Here is a 13,909-nt window from a genome sequence, read left to right on the forward strand (position 1 = left end):
GAGGAACCAGCCACATCCGTGCGTGATTTGTGTGAGAGAAAAAAAATCAAATTTTAAACAACTCATTTGTGTTGCCATTAATATTGAAGGGTTTTGGATTAAACCACTTTGGGATCGTTAAAACCGCTCGATGCACTTCAGCTCAGCATTCCCCCAGAACAAGCTGGCGTAGCGACAGTTAAAATGAATCATTAATCTGGTGTTGCAATAGCTACTTTATCGGCCCCATTCGCAACCTACGATTGACGGATCTTCAATCCATGCTGCTTTACGTGATATGATACAGGTCTTCTTTCAAAACAGCCTTTGCAGCATGAGATAAGACACACACTCAGACAAACAACAGCGTATTTCGTTCGGCAGTGTGAGAAGAGCTTTCTTACGTTTTTTTGTGTATACGTTGCATGCTATAATTGCAGACCTTCATGGACCCATTATCAGTAACCAAAAAAAAAGAAAAACAAATGCTTGCTAAATTAATTGCACAACTGGTTGAACCACTGCTTGCTCACGGAGCACTTCTGATTAACGCAGGCCGGACAGCGGAGCAGGAACTTGGGCCCGACGGTCGAACCGTTGGCGAGATGGTGCCGCACCACATCCGTCAGCGCCTCGATGAACAGCGGGTGGTCGTTCGGAGCCGCCGCCCGGCCAATCTTCTCCGCGCCGACCTCGTGCGCCAGCTCCTCGCAGTACTCGATGTCCAGCTCGTGCAGCGTTTCGATGTGCTCGTTCACGAACGCGATCGGCACGAGGATGAAATTTTTCTTGCCCTGCTTCACGTACCCCTTGATCGCGTCGTCGGTGAACGGTTCCAGCCAGGGCAGGGGGCCCACCTTCGACTGCCACACCAGACAGTACGGCTGCGACCAGCCGAGCTCCTGCATGACGTTCTGCACGGTCGCGCCGACCTCGGACGGGTAGGCATCGCCCCGGCTGACCGCCCGCAGCGGCAGCGAGTGGGCCGAGAACAGCAGCACCACGTCCTTGCGCTTCTCGGCGGGGAACTTGTCCAGCTCCTTGCGTATGTTGTCGGCGAACGTTTTCGCCAGCAGCGGGTGCGTGCCCCACCGGTCGATCACGCTCCAGCGGGCCTGAGCCAGCCCGTTCAGCGGGTTCTCCTTGAAGTGGGTGTAGATGGCATTGAAGCTCGAGCCGGACGTGGCACAGCTGTACTGCGGGTACTGGGAAAACAGGACCACCCGCTCGGGCTGGTCACGCTCCACCTCGCGGAAGGTGTCCTCCGTGAGCGGGTTCACGTACCGGAACGCAACGTAGTGTTTGTGCGGTGCCGTCTCGGGCGATAGCTTGTCCAGCTGCTTGCACATCAGCTCGCCCTGCACGTTCGTCCACTTTAGAATCGGCGAACCGCCCCCGATTTCGCTGTACTTTTTCTGCACCTCCGGCGTGCGGCGTTTCGCTATCCAGGGACCGAGTTTGCTGGAAGTGAAACAACAATCGCGATCGAATGGAGGTAAGCATCGAGAACGTTCCGTTTTGCTTTTCGTTCGTGCTCCGTTTTGAGAAGGCTGGCACGTGCGCTATTCGTTACCTTTGCACCGGCAGCTGAATCATATCGCGATCGGTCATGATGCGGTGCAGGTAGTCGTGTACCTGATCCGTGTTTTGGGGCCCTCCCATGTTGAGCATAACCACGGCCGTGCGTGGTTTGGTGGCGACGGTGCGGAATTGCTGCAGGCCTATGCCGCGGGGAAGGAAGCAAAACAAACACAAATGTGGGAAATGTTCTCTTTTTTTTTTAAACGATGATAAAACAATTCTACAGCAACTCTTACCATGGTTGGCTGTGCCGGAGGAAAACAGCTTCAGCAGCGAATGCATATTTGTGTTGGGGAATTAGATACTTTCACTTAACAAATTACAGCTCTCCGGGAGCGACGTAACTTGCCCGTTTCGTTTCGTCTTGTAGAGAAAAAAAAGACAACACACGCACGATATCGCATTCACCAACCAACCGGTGGCACAGCGTGCTACCTCTGCCGTCATGCGCAATGACAGATTGCACAACAATTTAAATTCGCTGTGTTTTGATGCGTGTTTGTTTGCAGGGTTGCTTACCTTATTTCGGAACCGTTGCACCTTTTCTCAACTAATTATGATATCTTGTCGTGTTTGATGCTTTGATTTTAAAATTTTTCTGTCTCAGGGGTTCGAGAATCGATGCCAGTTTTTTCGTTATAAAAGTTTTAAAATTTATAATATTTATTCAATAGACAGTAGCGGGTTTACAGTGTCGGGAGCCCTAAGTAGTAAGAATTGTTGAGGCCCCTTTGTACATGATTACCGAGGGGTACTCGGCATCCGTCTTTGATTATGTTACATTTCAACTTAAATTTTGTTGCTGCCGGGGGGGGGGGGGGGGATGCTTATGGTTCGTCTAGCGCGAGGCCCCAACGCCCATCACCCACGGGGCCCTCTTTGCTAATACAGTTCCATATTCTATCAACTGTTATGGATAATTCCCTCATTGACGGGGCCCCCCGCAATTGCTTACTTTGCTTACCGTTAAATACGCCACTGTCAATAGATGCTTAGCACAGGTGCTTAGCAAACACACGGTCGCAAGCGAGCCGCCGATGTCGCTCCACGCGCGAAGTCATATTCCAACGGGAACCACACTGGAAGCGGGATCCCACGACAACCGGCGCAGATCGCGAACGGAACCTTCACATACGGTGTCGAATGCATCGGATGGACCGTCCGCTATGCAGCCGACACCATACTGACGGGACGAACATGATCACGTCAGGCGCAAAGAAGAATGTTAGTCTTTAAGTATTTAAATGTTCAACCAATTGAAAGAGGCGAATGAGGCCAATTGGCTCAAAGTCTCTATAAAAATAAAGAAAACAAAAAATCACGTCAGGGTGTTGGCAACATGACCAGCAGGCGGATAACACCAAGCAGCACCGAAACATCAATTCCAGCAATTTAGTCTAAGTTTCGCAGCTGCATAATAAATATCCCTTTTTCCAGGCTCTCTCGGGAGCTTCGTAAACGTAATTCAATGTAAAGAAAACAGTGAGATGCATGCTATGGAAATGTTTTTTATCTCACTATTGGTCCATGTGGCTAATGCTCTTGTTACATGCGTGGTGTTACAAAAACAAGAATTCAACTACTGATACCCGTTTTCACAGCACATAATAACGTGGTCGAAATATGTTTTTATTAACAAATACCAAATACAGTCGGAACTCAGTAATTGAACGCTTTTTAGTTGGCTCTTCGGTAGTTGGCTGACAGTACTACCACCGACGAAGATCAAGTACAAAGTACGCGTTTTTAAATAAAACTCCATTTTTGAAAAAAAATAAGAAAATTATCCTGAACTTCTGAAAATAAAATCAGAAATTTATAGTAAAGAAACGAGCCAACTAAAAAGCTTAAATTAAACACAGTCAGAATTGAATAGTTGAACGCTTTTCAGTTGAAATGCGCTTGAGGTGATGGTTCGATAGTTCGCCGTCAATTCAACTAAAAAGCACGCGTTTGTATGGAAAGCCCGATTTTAGTCAAATACGCAAAAATATCTGGAAACATTTTCATAATTTTTCGTATGGAAAAACGTGCCAACAAAAAAGCACAAATTTAATAGTTGGCATATCATCGAAGTTCTTCAACCAGTGAGGTCAGACTGTATTTGTCAGACAATTGAAATTCAATTAGTGAGTTCAAAGTTTACAATACCTACACATTATAATACGCTTTTCATTGTCATGTAAGAAAGAATGTATGTGAGTGTGTGTATTATCGTAAAATAATACATTGGCACTTAAGTGTTCCTATTCCATGATCATCTGTATGGTGATCGTTCTTCGCTCTGTTCTGTTTCTGGTTTTGCAAAGCATTGTAAAAGTAGTCAAAATAGATTGGATGCGCTTCGTAAAGCCACTACTGAGGATTTTGGTGTAAACTTACGCTAACATTAAAATGGCTCAACATGAAACATTAAAATAGAGATAACGACTATGATTATGCGTTGTTGTTCCGTTCGAGGTTTGATTATGCACCTCCAATCAGCGCACACAGCACACGCTTGTAGTCGCCGGATGTTTCGCTCTGTGGGAAGTACAACAAGGAGAATCGTCATTTATTAATTTTGCTTTCTACCATTAGGTCAACTTTAACCATTACCTTAACCGCACTGAGCAGCGTCTTGTTGTACATTTGCTCGAACTCGTCCTTAATGTTCTGCAGATCGATCTCCGCCCGGGTGACGATGATGCGGATCAGCGTTTTGTCGTCCGTGCCGAGACCGTCCATAGCTTTGAACAGCTTCTTGGCAAAGAAGTGGGGCGCCATCTGAACACACTCGACGATCGCGCTGAGGGCGTCGTAGAAATCGCCGCTGATCTCCGCCTTCAGTGCCTGCTCGATCGTACGCCCGGTAAGCTTCTTGTACTCCTCGAACACCAGCTCCAGCTGGGAGAAGGATGCGTGGGCCAGAATCTTGTAAAACACCGACTCATCCGTGCCGAGCTTGGCCTCGCCCGCATCGTACAGCTGCTTCGCCTGCTCGACGGCCAGATCGGGATCGGCCGGCTCCGACGGGTCCTGGCGCGTGCCGGTAATAATCAGGGTTAGCAGCCGCCGGAAGCTGCCGGACGTTTCCGTGCACACGTGCTCGGCCAGCGGTCGATCGTACATCGTCTCGTACGTGCGGGCAATCTCGTGCATCTGATCGTTGTCCTGCGAGCACAGTATCTCGATCAGCGCCTTCTCGTCCGTCCCGATGCCGTCCATCGCTTTGTACAGCTGCTTGCACAGGTAGTTGACCGGCGGTGTCATCAGACCTACGATGACGTCCTCGAACTTGCCGCTCAGCTCGGACTTCAGGTCCTTCACGAGGTCCCGGCCCAGCTCGTTCTTGAAGGCGGCCTCTATCTGCTGCCGCTGATAGTTGCTCCGGGCGCACAGTATGTCGATGATGGCCTGCTCGTCCGTACCGAAGCCCTTCATCGCTTTGCGAAGGGCGGCAGCATCCTCCGATGGGTTGAAGTTTTCCGCCGGAACTACGGTGGGCTTGGGCTGTAATTAGGTTGACATCGTAATTTGCGTTAGAATCGTTCAACAGCGCATCGTGATACACATCGGTAGCCATAGCAAGCTTGTGTCAAGGTTATGTGAGCCATGTCATATGATCTCTGATCGACACACGATCATGGCTTCACAATTTTTTGTACTCCAATATATGCACAAACGTTCGATCGAGTACGTTCCACAGCATTACACCGGCAAACACCAAACACACACACATACATCATTACGTTTTATGCCTCAACAAATGCATTAACAACACTTTTGTTAGCATCTGCTTTGAGGGGTTTTAGTTGTATTCCACAATGTGCTAAAAATAGATATCACACTCACCACATAATACCACGACATTGCTGATAGGAGAGAAAACTTTACTGTCGATAGGAAAGCAGCAGCACAGGGAACGTCCCAAAACCTCACTACAGGTGAATGTGAATCACTTAAATGCCCCACACGCGATCGGTTTTACTAGATCGTGCGGAAAAAAACAAGACACGTCACAAGATCACAGCCACTTATTAATGCGAATCACGAACCCACGGATGGGAGTTGTTGCGACCCTGAGAATGACGACACGCGCGGTTCCGTTGCGTATGGAAGAGTGTACGATTGTCCGCGCTCGAGAGGGTTTACAGTTCATTTTATGCGTTGATGTCGTTTGAGACTTCGCTCACAAATCGGTTAGCATCTTGTCGGGGTTTGAGAGAACGCGAGAGTGCGATTTTACGATCACAAGCAGTTAGAGAGAGCGAGAGAGAGAACCACGGAGAGCGACGCCGTATGGCCGATGGCATGGTGCCAATATTAATATCTAATGGTTCTTATTGCGAATAACAAGATGAGTCATGCGAAACTAAACAGTAACGTTCTAATACATTTCTAATATTAATCCACGTTACACAATGATTAGTAAAATTATAATAAAATATATGTTTGAACGATCATTAGATTATTTACAGCTTTTGTATTCAGAATATTCAAACAGTGTTAAACTGTTGTCATCCCATCCAACTCAATTTGTTTTGGCGCCTTTCTAATGGTTGCACTTAGGCTAAAGAAATTGTCATGAAAATTCCATTTCCCTACAACAAACCCTTCACCCTCCGGAACCACATTAGGCGCCCCAATTAATGTATTGAACGGTTTGTAGTTTCCGTTTCGCGTTAACCCATGTTGATAGGAGGTGCTAGTGGGATTTGTTTCGATGGTGGAACAGCGTGATGTCTTACTAACATGACGACACACTATTGATTTTTTTCATCACTTCTTCGCTTTCACCCTCACACTCTTTCTCTTCATCAAAACATGTAAAGGAAAACATTACTAGTATACGTCTGGTTACAACACGAAACATGCGACCAGGCGGCGCCCATGTCGTCTGCTAACGGAAAACGAGACGAAAATGTTGGACCGTGCAGATGCTATCGGACCACGCCCAAACATAATTTATCGTGGACTAATCTGTGTGGGTTGTGTTGTGTTTAATTATCGTCACAGTTTACCAAAAAAGAAAGTAAATATTGCCAAAGTAAATTATAAATGTTTTTGTTTGCGATAGAGTGTGATTAAAATCTTTATTGATAAACAAGAAATTTGACACACATTCTCCCAAAACCCGGGTGAGGGGGTGGTATTATAATAAAAAGGCATGCTTTCGTGTACGCGCTGTTCAGAATACTTGATTAGAAACAATTCATCATGGAGAAGATGCTCGGCCTGTGCGCGGCGGCTCGTGCTTAAGCATTTCCGATCAGAGCACAGAGCGCCCGTTTGTAGTCGCCGGATGTTTCGCTCTGTTTGGAAAGGGGAGAGTGAGATGATTGACACCGTTTGAGATGTGAGACGGGGACAGGCTGACCCGCAAAAGCTCGGATCACACAAACCAACTTACCCGCACGGCACTGACCAGCGTCTTGTTGTACATCTGCTCGAACTCATCCTTAATGTTCTGCAGATCGATCTCCGACCGCGACACAATGATCCGGATCAGCGTTGCGTCGTCCGTACCCACGCCATCCATCGCTTTGTGCAGCCGCTTGGCAAAGAAGTGCGGTGCCATCTGGACACACTCCACGATCGCGCTGAGCGCGTCATAAAGCTCCCCGCTCAGTTCCGCCTTCAGTGCCTGCTCGATCGTACGGCCGGACAAACTTTTGTACTCCTCGAACACTATCTCGAGCTGGTCGAAGGAGGCGTGCGCCAGTATCTTGTAGAACACTTCCTCGTCCGTGCCGAGCTTGCCCTCGCCCGCATCGTACAGCTGCTTGGCCTGCTCGACGGCCAGCTCCGGATCGACCGTGCCCTGCGGATCGCGCGATCCTACGATGATCATGGTCAGCAGCCGGCGGAAGCTGCCGGACGTTTCGCTGCACAGATGCTCGGCCAGGGGCCGGCTGTACATCTCCTCGTAGCAGTCGACGATCGCCCGTATCTGATCGTTCGTCTGCGGGCAGATGATTTCGATCAGCGACTTTTCGTCGGTCCCGATACCGTCCATCGCTTTGTGCAGCTGCTTGCACAGGTACGCTTCCGGGCGCAGCATCAGCCCCAGGATGACGTCCTCGAACTTGCCGCCCAGCTCCGACTTGAGATCGTCGATCAAATCCTAACAAATGGAGGGGAGTTATAAATAGATTTTAGTTGTTTGTTACCGATCACCGAACACTTACCCTGCCCAATTCACGCTTGAACGCTTCCGCTATCTCCTGCCGCTGACCGTTCGAACGGGCACAGAGAATGTCGATGATGGCCTGCTCGTCCGTGCCGAAACCTTTCATCGCCTTCCGGAGTGCATTGGCGTCGGCCGATGCATCGAAGTCTTCCGCCGGCACAACGGTCGGGTGGGGCTGTGGAGGAGCATTGTGGGTCAAGCAGACACAACACATTGTTTTTAGTGACAACACATTTGACTCAATGAATTAGCTTGGGAGGTGGAATGCACAAAAAGAAATGTTTTTTTTTCGCAGCTTCTTCACACCTGCTACTCACCGTATAGTACCACGACATGTTGGTTTAGGACAAACAGACAATTTAACACAATTAGCTCGCCGACGGCAAAGCCACTAGGCAACACAGCACCACCGAAAGTAGAAGTCGAATTGAAATCACACCCCACAAGCGGCCGGTCCGTTTAGCGTCAATGGGCACGGTCGAAAACGGCGACGCGTGCGAAAAGATGAAAACAATTAGCAAGAATAAATAAACGCGTACGCTGAAATCGTAGCGACGCAATACACAGCAATGCTGGAGAATCTAAACCGCAAGAACCTGTTCGTGTCGAGCGTAGCAGCGTCTTCGCTGTGTTCGCGGTACAATGGTATGCGTATTCTGACAAGCGCGGTAAACACGTGCCGCACACATGTTGACGTGGATGAACTCCATGTGTTTGTGGGGTTTTTTTTCATTCCTTTTTGACCTAATTTTGCAAAGAGGTGTTAAAAAAGTGTTAACGAGCATTGATAATACATTATTTGAGGAATAGACAACAAAACAGGGAAATGTATACCGACATCAGAAACGAGCATAACTTCGTATTTACATCCTGTGCTCTGTGCAAACTACGCTTATGCAGTGAACGATCAGGTTCACCCGAAACTGCGTATGATGCGTTTCCAGGAAAACAATGCAAAAACTGTCGTACACGTTTGTGCTTTCGCTGTTTGGGAACAATTTAAGTCACTTTCCATCGCGTTGCTCCGCCTTCCCGCAATTATGCTCCGATATGTGGCGTGTGCACGAATCAATACATCCATCGTTATCAGGTGGAACACGATATGCAGTCAAAATGCTGCCACTCATTAAACAACCTCTCTCTCCGATAACGCATTCGACCAGTTGACGGCGTTGGCTACGTGGAAACCTGCCTTCAGCCGATGAACTTCAACCACGGCAAAAGAAGAGGAAGAAAACGCATTGCGTTGGAGGTGGTAGAAGGCCCGGCCAACTACGACGATCCGCGGTCCGTTACGATGTTTCCCATTCATTCCGCTTCATTCGTACGGTGGTGCTGACAAGGTGTTGGCTGCGTGTAGCTATTTTTTGCGCCCAAATTCCCCTCTCAACTTTATCACACCAATCTCGATCGTATTTTGTGTCTTTTGCTGTTGTTTGGGCGAGAATCAACTGCTTCAACAAAATGTCCTGGTATTATACGGTAAGTGGGAGAAAATCCGCGTTTTTCCTCCCAAAAATGTTTGTGCACATCGATCGATTTTCCCGTTGCTTGGCTGACGTGTTCGTGTGTGTGTCTTTGTGTGTGACACTGTATGTAATTGTAATTCCGTTTTTTTACAACTCCCAAACACCCCTCCAGCCTGTTCCGACGGTCGTTCCGGCGGAGGATTTTGACGCTTCCGCGGACGCGAATGCGCTGCGGGGCGCGATGAAGGGCTTCGGGACGGACGAGCAGGCCATCATCGACATTCTTTGCGCTCGCAGCAACGCCCAGCGCCAGCAAATCATGGAGCAGTACAGCAGCGAGCTGGGACGGGTAAGCAGTGGCGATGATGACTCATCCCGCTAGAAAGAGAGGGAGAGAGAGAGAGAGCGATAGAGTGATTAAATGATTGCGCGTGGAATGTTGTTGTTGTTGTTGTAGGATTTAATTGACGATTTGAAGTCGGAGCTCGGCGGCAAGTTCGAGGACGTCATCGTTGGGCTGATGATGCCACCGGAGAAGTATCTGTGCAAGCAGCTGAACAAAGCGATGAAGGGCATGGGCACGGACGAGGACACGCTGATCGAGGTGCTGGCCCCGCAGACGAACGAGGAGGTGAAGAAGATCGTCGACTGCTACGAGGAGATGTACGGCCGGCCGCTGGCCGAGCATCTGTGCAGCGAGACGGACGGTAGCTTCCGCCGGCTGCTGACCATGATCATTGTCGGTGCCCGTGACGCGCAGGGCACGGTCGATGCGGACCTGGCAGTCGAGCAGGCGAAGCAGCTGTACGATGCGGGCGAGGGCAAGTTCGGCACGGACGAGGAAGTGTTCTACAAGATACTGGCGCACGCCTCCTTCGACCAGCTGGAGATTGTGTTCGAGGAGTACAAGAAGCTGTCCGGCCAAACGATCGAGCAGGCGATGAAGAGCGAGCTGAGCGGTGAGCTGTACGAGGCGCTCAGCGCGATCGTCGAGTGCGTCCAGATGGCACCGCACTTCTTTGCCAAGCGGCTGCACAAAGCGATGGACGGGGCGGGCACGGATGATGAGAAGCTGATTCGGATCATTGTGTCGCGGTCGGAGATCGATCTGCAGAACGTGAAGGATGAGTTCGAGCAGATGTACAACAAGACGCTGCTGAGCGCCGTGCGGGTAAGTGAGCAGGAGTTTGCGCCTTCAATTGGTCCCCGTAGTTTGTAAAGCCTTATAGCTTGATTGTAACGATCATTGACACTGCGTGTATGTATGTTTTTCGTTCTTTCCCTGTATGTTTACCTCCGGCAACGGTGTCGTCCGGCTCTGTTGGATACGGGTAACACCGAAATGAATGCATCCAATCAGGAGGTAATCATAGATATGCTACACCTTGCTTTGTACTAAACAGAAACGATTCACCATCGATGCAATGAAATGTCGATGCTGACCCGTTTGATAAGCTATCTAAAACCTTTTCTTCAACTAACATGGCTCTATCCTCTGGTTTCAATGCACAATTTCCTGGCACAAAATGTTCTCCCCCGTTGCGTCGATTGTACACAACATAAACTAAGCGAACTTCTCTTTCAACATTTCAGAACGAATGTTCCGGCGACTACAAGCGTGCTCTCTGCGCACTGATCGGCGGTGCCTAAACACCTGTAACACGAAAGGCAAATGTTTTTGAATCTCATATATACAACACAAAACATAATTTTGAAACGAGCCGACGATATTTATGTACCGCACTACTACGCGAACGTTTGCGAGCAAAACGGAAAGCTGGGTAGGGCTTTCGCTATTTACTATGGTAGAAGTTCCAGGAACTTCCTTGAGCATGGTGGCCTTTTGCGTGAGCGATTAGCCTGGCGCATTGTTCAATGTTGCAGCCTTACTACGTTCGGTTTGCCTTACGCTAATTCAGTATGCTAAATAACAGACAGTATTTTAATGCACGAACACGATTGGGAAATAAAGCATTTAATGTGACTACTGTAAACCGTGCCCGGGGGGTGTGTGAGTGTGTAAAGCTTATTACGGCTACATGAGAAAATGGTGGTTGAAGGTGATACAGCTGTTCGGCGAATGTATGCTCCACGGAATGTTTGCTTGGAAGCGCTGCCCCGCCGCTCGCTTAGCTGTGGATCCAATTGCCCCGGCTGCCGACACTCCCGGAGCGCTTTTTGTTGCGCTCCAGGGCTGCTTCCCGCCGCCCGAGCACCGGGCTGCCGCCGGACCCGATGTTCCGGATCAACGACTTCAAGCCACGGGCCTGACTTTCGGCCGCACTGCCGAGGCTGTTCGATTCCTGCGCGATGATGTAGAAATCGTCCACGATGTGGGTCGGCGGTGGAATGCCAAACGGTTGCAGATCGTTCAGCGAAAGCATGCTGGAGGAGGGTCGCGTCGAGTAGCGGATTCGGCCGTCAGCCGTAAGCCTCTGGTCGGCACCGGCCGACCCACCGCTCAGCCGCGAATGGTGCCCGGAACCGGGGCCAGCAGACTGCAGCTGTGTGTACTGTTGCTGCTGGATGGTGGCCAGCTTGCTGCGCAACAGACTATTCTCTTCCTGCAGCTTTTTTATGAGACATCCCTCGGATTCAGCCTTCGCTATAATCGGTTGCGGCATGCACTGGTAGATGGTGGACAGGAAGTTGTGCAGCGAGATGAGTAACGTGTCCTGCCACTGTTTCGTGAAGCAAACGGCAAACGCTGCATGCTCCTCGGGGTTTTTGCAAAACGGGAAAACTGAAAATAAAGCACGACAAATTGAGCGGGCACGTGCTGAGGAAACTCTTTTTCACCTGCCACTTACAAAACCACTCCTTCCATTCGCTCTGGCTGACGAGCTCGGGTGAAAGTTTCGTGAAAAATTCCGTAATTTTATCCGTTTTGTTCGAGGTGTATGCCACGATGAGGTAGAACTTTAGCACCGACTGTTCTAGCTTATTTACCGCTGAAAAAATACAGCATAATTACCATCACACAGTTACGCCACAACGCCACCAAACGGGTACACTAACGGTACATTACCGTTTACACTTACCGGTGGCGAAATGGTGCTCCAAATTACGAAACAAATGATTGTTCAAATGGGTCCACAGTTCACGCAATCCGCCCAAATCGTGATTGTGTATCAGCAGCTGTATCTGTTCGATCACTTTGTCCACGCGAAAGCTTTTGTCCTTGTCGCTTTTCAGCTCATTGTCGAACGCTTTCAGCGTGTTGGAAAACCCCCGGAACAGAATATATTCACGTATCAACCCGTCGACGTACTGGATGTGGGCCATTGTTGCGTTTTCGGGTGGACGAAGGCAAATATCGTGAGGAAAGCAGAGTTCGATGATTGTTGTGTTGTTATTGCTGATTATGCGCACGGTGTATAGAGGCGCCCCGCGAGAAAGGTGTGCCTTTGACAGCGATGATGTTGGGTCACCGTCCCAAGCAGCAAAATTCTTTTATCATGATGATGATGATGGTGATGGATCATGATTCTCGATAGTTATCGCATGCAGATACGAAAGTTTTTTGTTCCTTTTGTTATACATAATTTAAGATATCGTTAACTTTTTTAATTTGACGAATAAACTGAGTTATTATTTGGAGGTGGAAGCTCTCTACCTAAATGGAATATAGAAAGACTTCGTTTAGAAGACGGTGAATGACTGATGCATTCTAAAACTAGCAAAAAAAAGTTGATGGCGACATCTATTGGTGGGATACCCCACAAGTGGGGAGCTTTCCTCGCTTTGAGAGCTTTATCCTTCCCTCTGTACTGTTATATGGTTTCGCATTGAAGTTATGCATCGCTAGAACTAGAACGGCGATACAATTGTTTAAATACTAAACTCCAAAGGAAACCACCAGCACTGAAGCAAGTGAGATTTGAGTAATGGTCGTTGGTGTCGGTACCCACGTATCTGACCACACGACCATTCATATAGATTTTTGCTCAGAAAGTTTAAAGGCTATATAGGTCATGATAAGATGAAACTTGTCGAAACACATTGTAAGAAAAAGATGGCAATATAATGATGAGTTGTAATACGCCATCTATTGATCAAACCAATGAAGCTGTGGAGCTTTCATTTTTTTTCTATGGATATTCAATTTTCCAGTCGTTTAAGCTTAATCTGTGGCGCTTGGGGTGTTTCGAAAAGTTTCATCTTATCATGACTTATATAGCCTTCTAACTTTCTGAGAAAAAATCTAAATTTATGGTCGTGTGGTCAGATACATGGGTATCAACACCATCGACTGTTATTCAAATCGACGAATGGTTCACATTGGAGTTTAGTATTACAACAATCGTATCGCCGTTCTAGTTCTAGCGATGCATAACTTCAATGCGAAACCATACAACAGTACAGAGGAAATGAGAAAGCTCTCCTCCAAGCGATGAAGCTCAACTGTTTGGGTTATCCCACCAACAGAGAGCGCCACCAGCTTTTTCGCTATTTTTAGAATGCATGAGTCGTTTGCCGTCTGCTAAACGAAGTCTTTCTATATTCCGTTTAGGTAGAGAACTTGAGTCGTTTAGAAGCCGTTTAGTGGTCGTTTAGTGGATTTGTGGCACTTGGGACATTGCAAGAAAAGAACAGCAATATAATGATGAGTTGTAATACGCCATCTAATGAGCAAACCAGTGAAGCTATGGAGCTTTGGTTTTTTTTTCTATGGATATTCGATTTTCCAGTCGTTTAAGCTTAATCT

The 13,909-nt window shown here is 48.2% G+C and overlaps 5 protein-coding genes across 5 annotated transcripts; 1 reads left to right on the top strand and 4 right to left on the bottom strand.

Annotated features, from left to right (window-relative positions):
- Positions 1-350: 350 nt before the first annotated feature.
- LOC120898019 (ferrochelatase, mitochondrial) lies at positions 351-2,000 on the bottom strand. The gene is made up of 3 exons (XM_040303324.1): positions 1,797-2,000; positions 1,553-1,700; positions 351-1,440 (listed from the first exon to the last, which is right to left on the bottom strand). Exons 1-3 carry the CDS (start codon positions 1,840-1,842, stop codon positions 477-479), a joined length of 1,158 nt encoding a protein of 385 aa, XP_040159258.1. The 5' UTR covers positions 1,843-2,000; the 3' UTR covers positions 351-476.
- Positions 2,001-3,143: 1,143 nt separating this feature from the next.
- Positions 3,144-5,698, bottom strand: LOC120898021 (annexin B10-like). The gene is made up of 3 exons (XM_040303326.1): positions 5,395-5,698; positions 4,159-5,052; positions 3,144-4,083 (listed from the first exon to the last, which is right to left on the bottom strand). The coding sequence occupies exons 1-3, from the start codon at positions 5,410-5,412 to the stop codon at positions 4,027-4,029; spliced, it is 969 nt and encodes a 322-aa protein (XP_040159260.1). The 5' UTR covers positions 5,413-5,698; the 3' UTR covers positions 3,144-4,026.
- An 896-nt stretch (positions 5,699-6,594) lies between these two features.
- Positions 6,595-8,521, bottom strand: LOC120898022 (annexin B10-like). Its single transcript, XM_040303328.1, has 4 exons — positions 8,050-8,521; positions 7,731-7,907; positions 6,953-7,666; positions 6,595-6,854 (listed from the first exon to the last, which is right to left on the bottom strand). The coding sequence occupies exons 1-4, from the start codon at positions 8,065-8,067 to the stop codon at positions 6,798-6,800; spliced, it is 966 nt and encodes a 321-aa protein (XP_040159262.1). The 5' UTR covers positions 8,068-8,521; the 3' UTR covers positions 6,595-6,797.
- A 134-nt stretch (positions 8,522-8,655) lies between these two features.
- On the top strand, positions 8,656-11,195 carry LOC120898023 (annexin B10-like). Its single transcript, XM_040303329.1, has 4 exons — positions 8,656-9,214; positions 9,374-9,550; positions 9,659-10,372; positions 10,795-11,195. The coding sequence occupies exons 1-4, from the start codon at positions 9,197-9,199 to the stop codon at positions 10,849-10,851; spliced, it is 966 nt and encodes a 321-aa protein (XP_040159263.1). The 5' UTR covers positions 8,656-9,196; the 3' UTR covers positions 10,852-11,195.
- Positions 11,161-12,571, bottom strand: LOC120898020 (WD repeat-containing protein 91). The gene is made up of 3 exons (XM_040303325.1): positions 12,243-12,571; positions 12,012-12,152; positions 11,161-11,944 (listed from the first exon to the last, which is right to left on the bottom strand). Exons 1-3 carry the CDS (start codon positions 12,484-12,486, stop codon positions 11,331-11,333), a joined length of 999 nt encoding a protein of 332 aa, XP_040159259.1. The 5' UTR covers positions 12,487-12,571; the 3' UTR covers positions 11,161-11,330.
- Positions 12,572-13,909: the final 1,338 nt, after the last annotated feature.

The sequence above is a fragment of the Anopheles arabiensis genome, chromosome 2, assembly GCF_016920715.1.
Source record: "Anopheles arabiensis isolate DONGOLA chromosome 2, AaraD3, whole genome shotgun sequence".
NCBI classification, from domain to species: Eukaryota; Metazoa; Arthropoda; class Insecta; order Diptera; family Culicidae; genus Anopheles; species Anopheles arabiensis.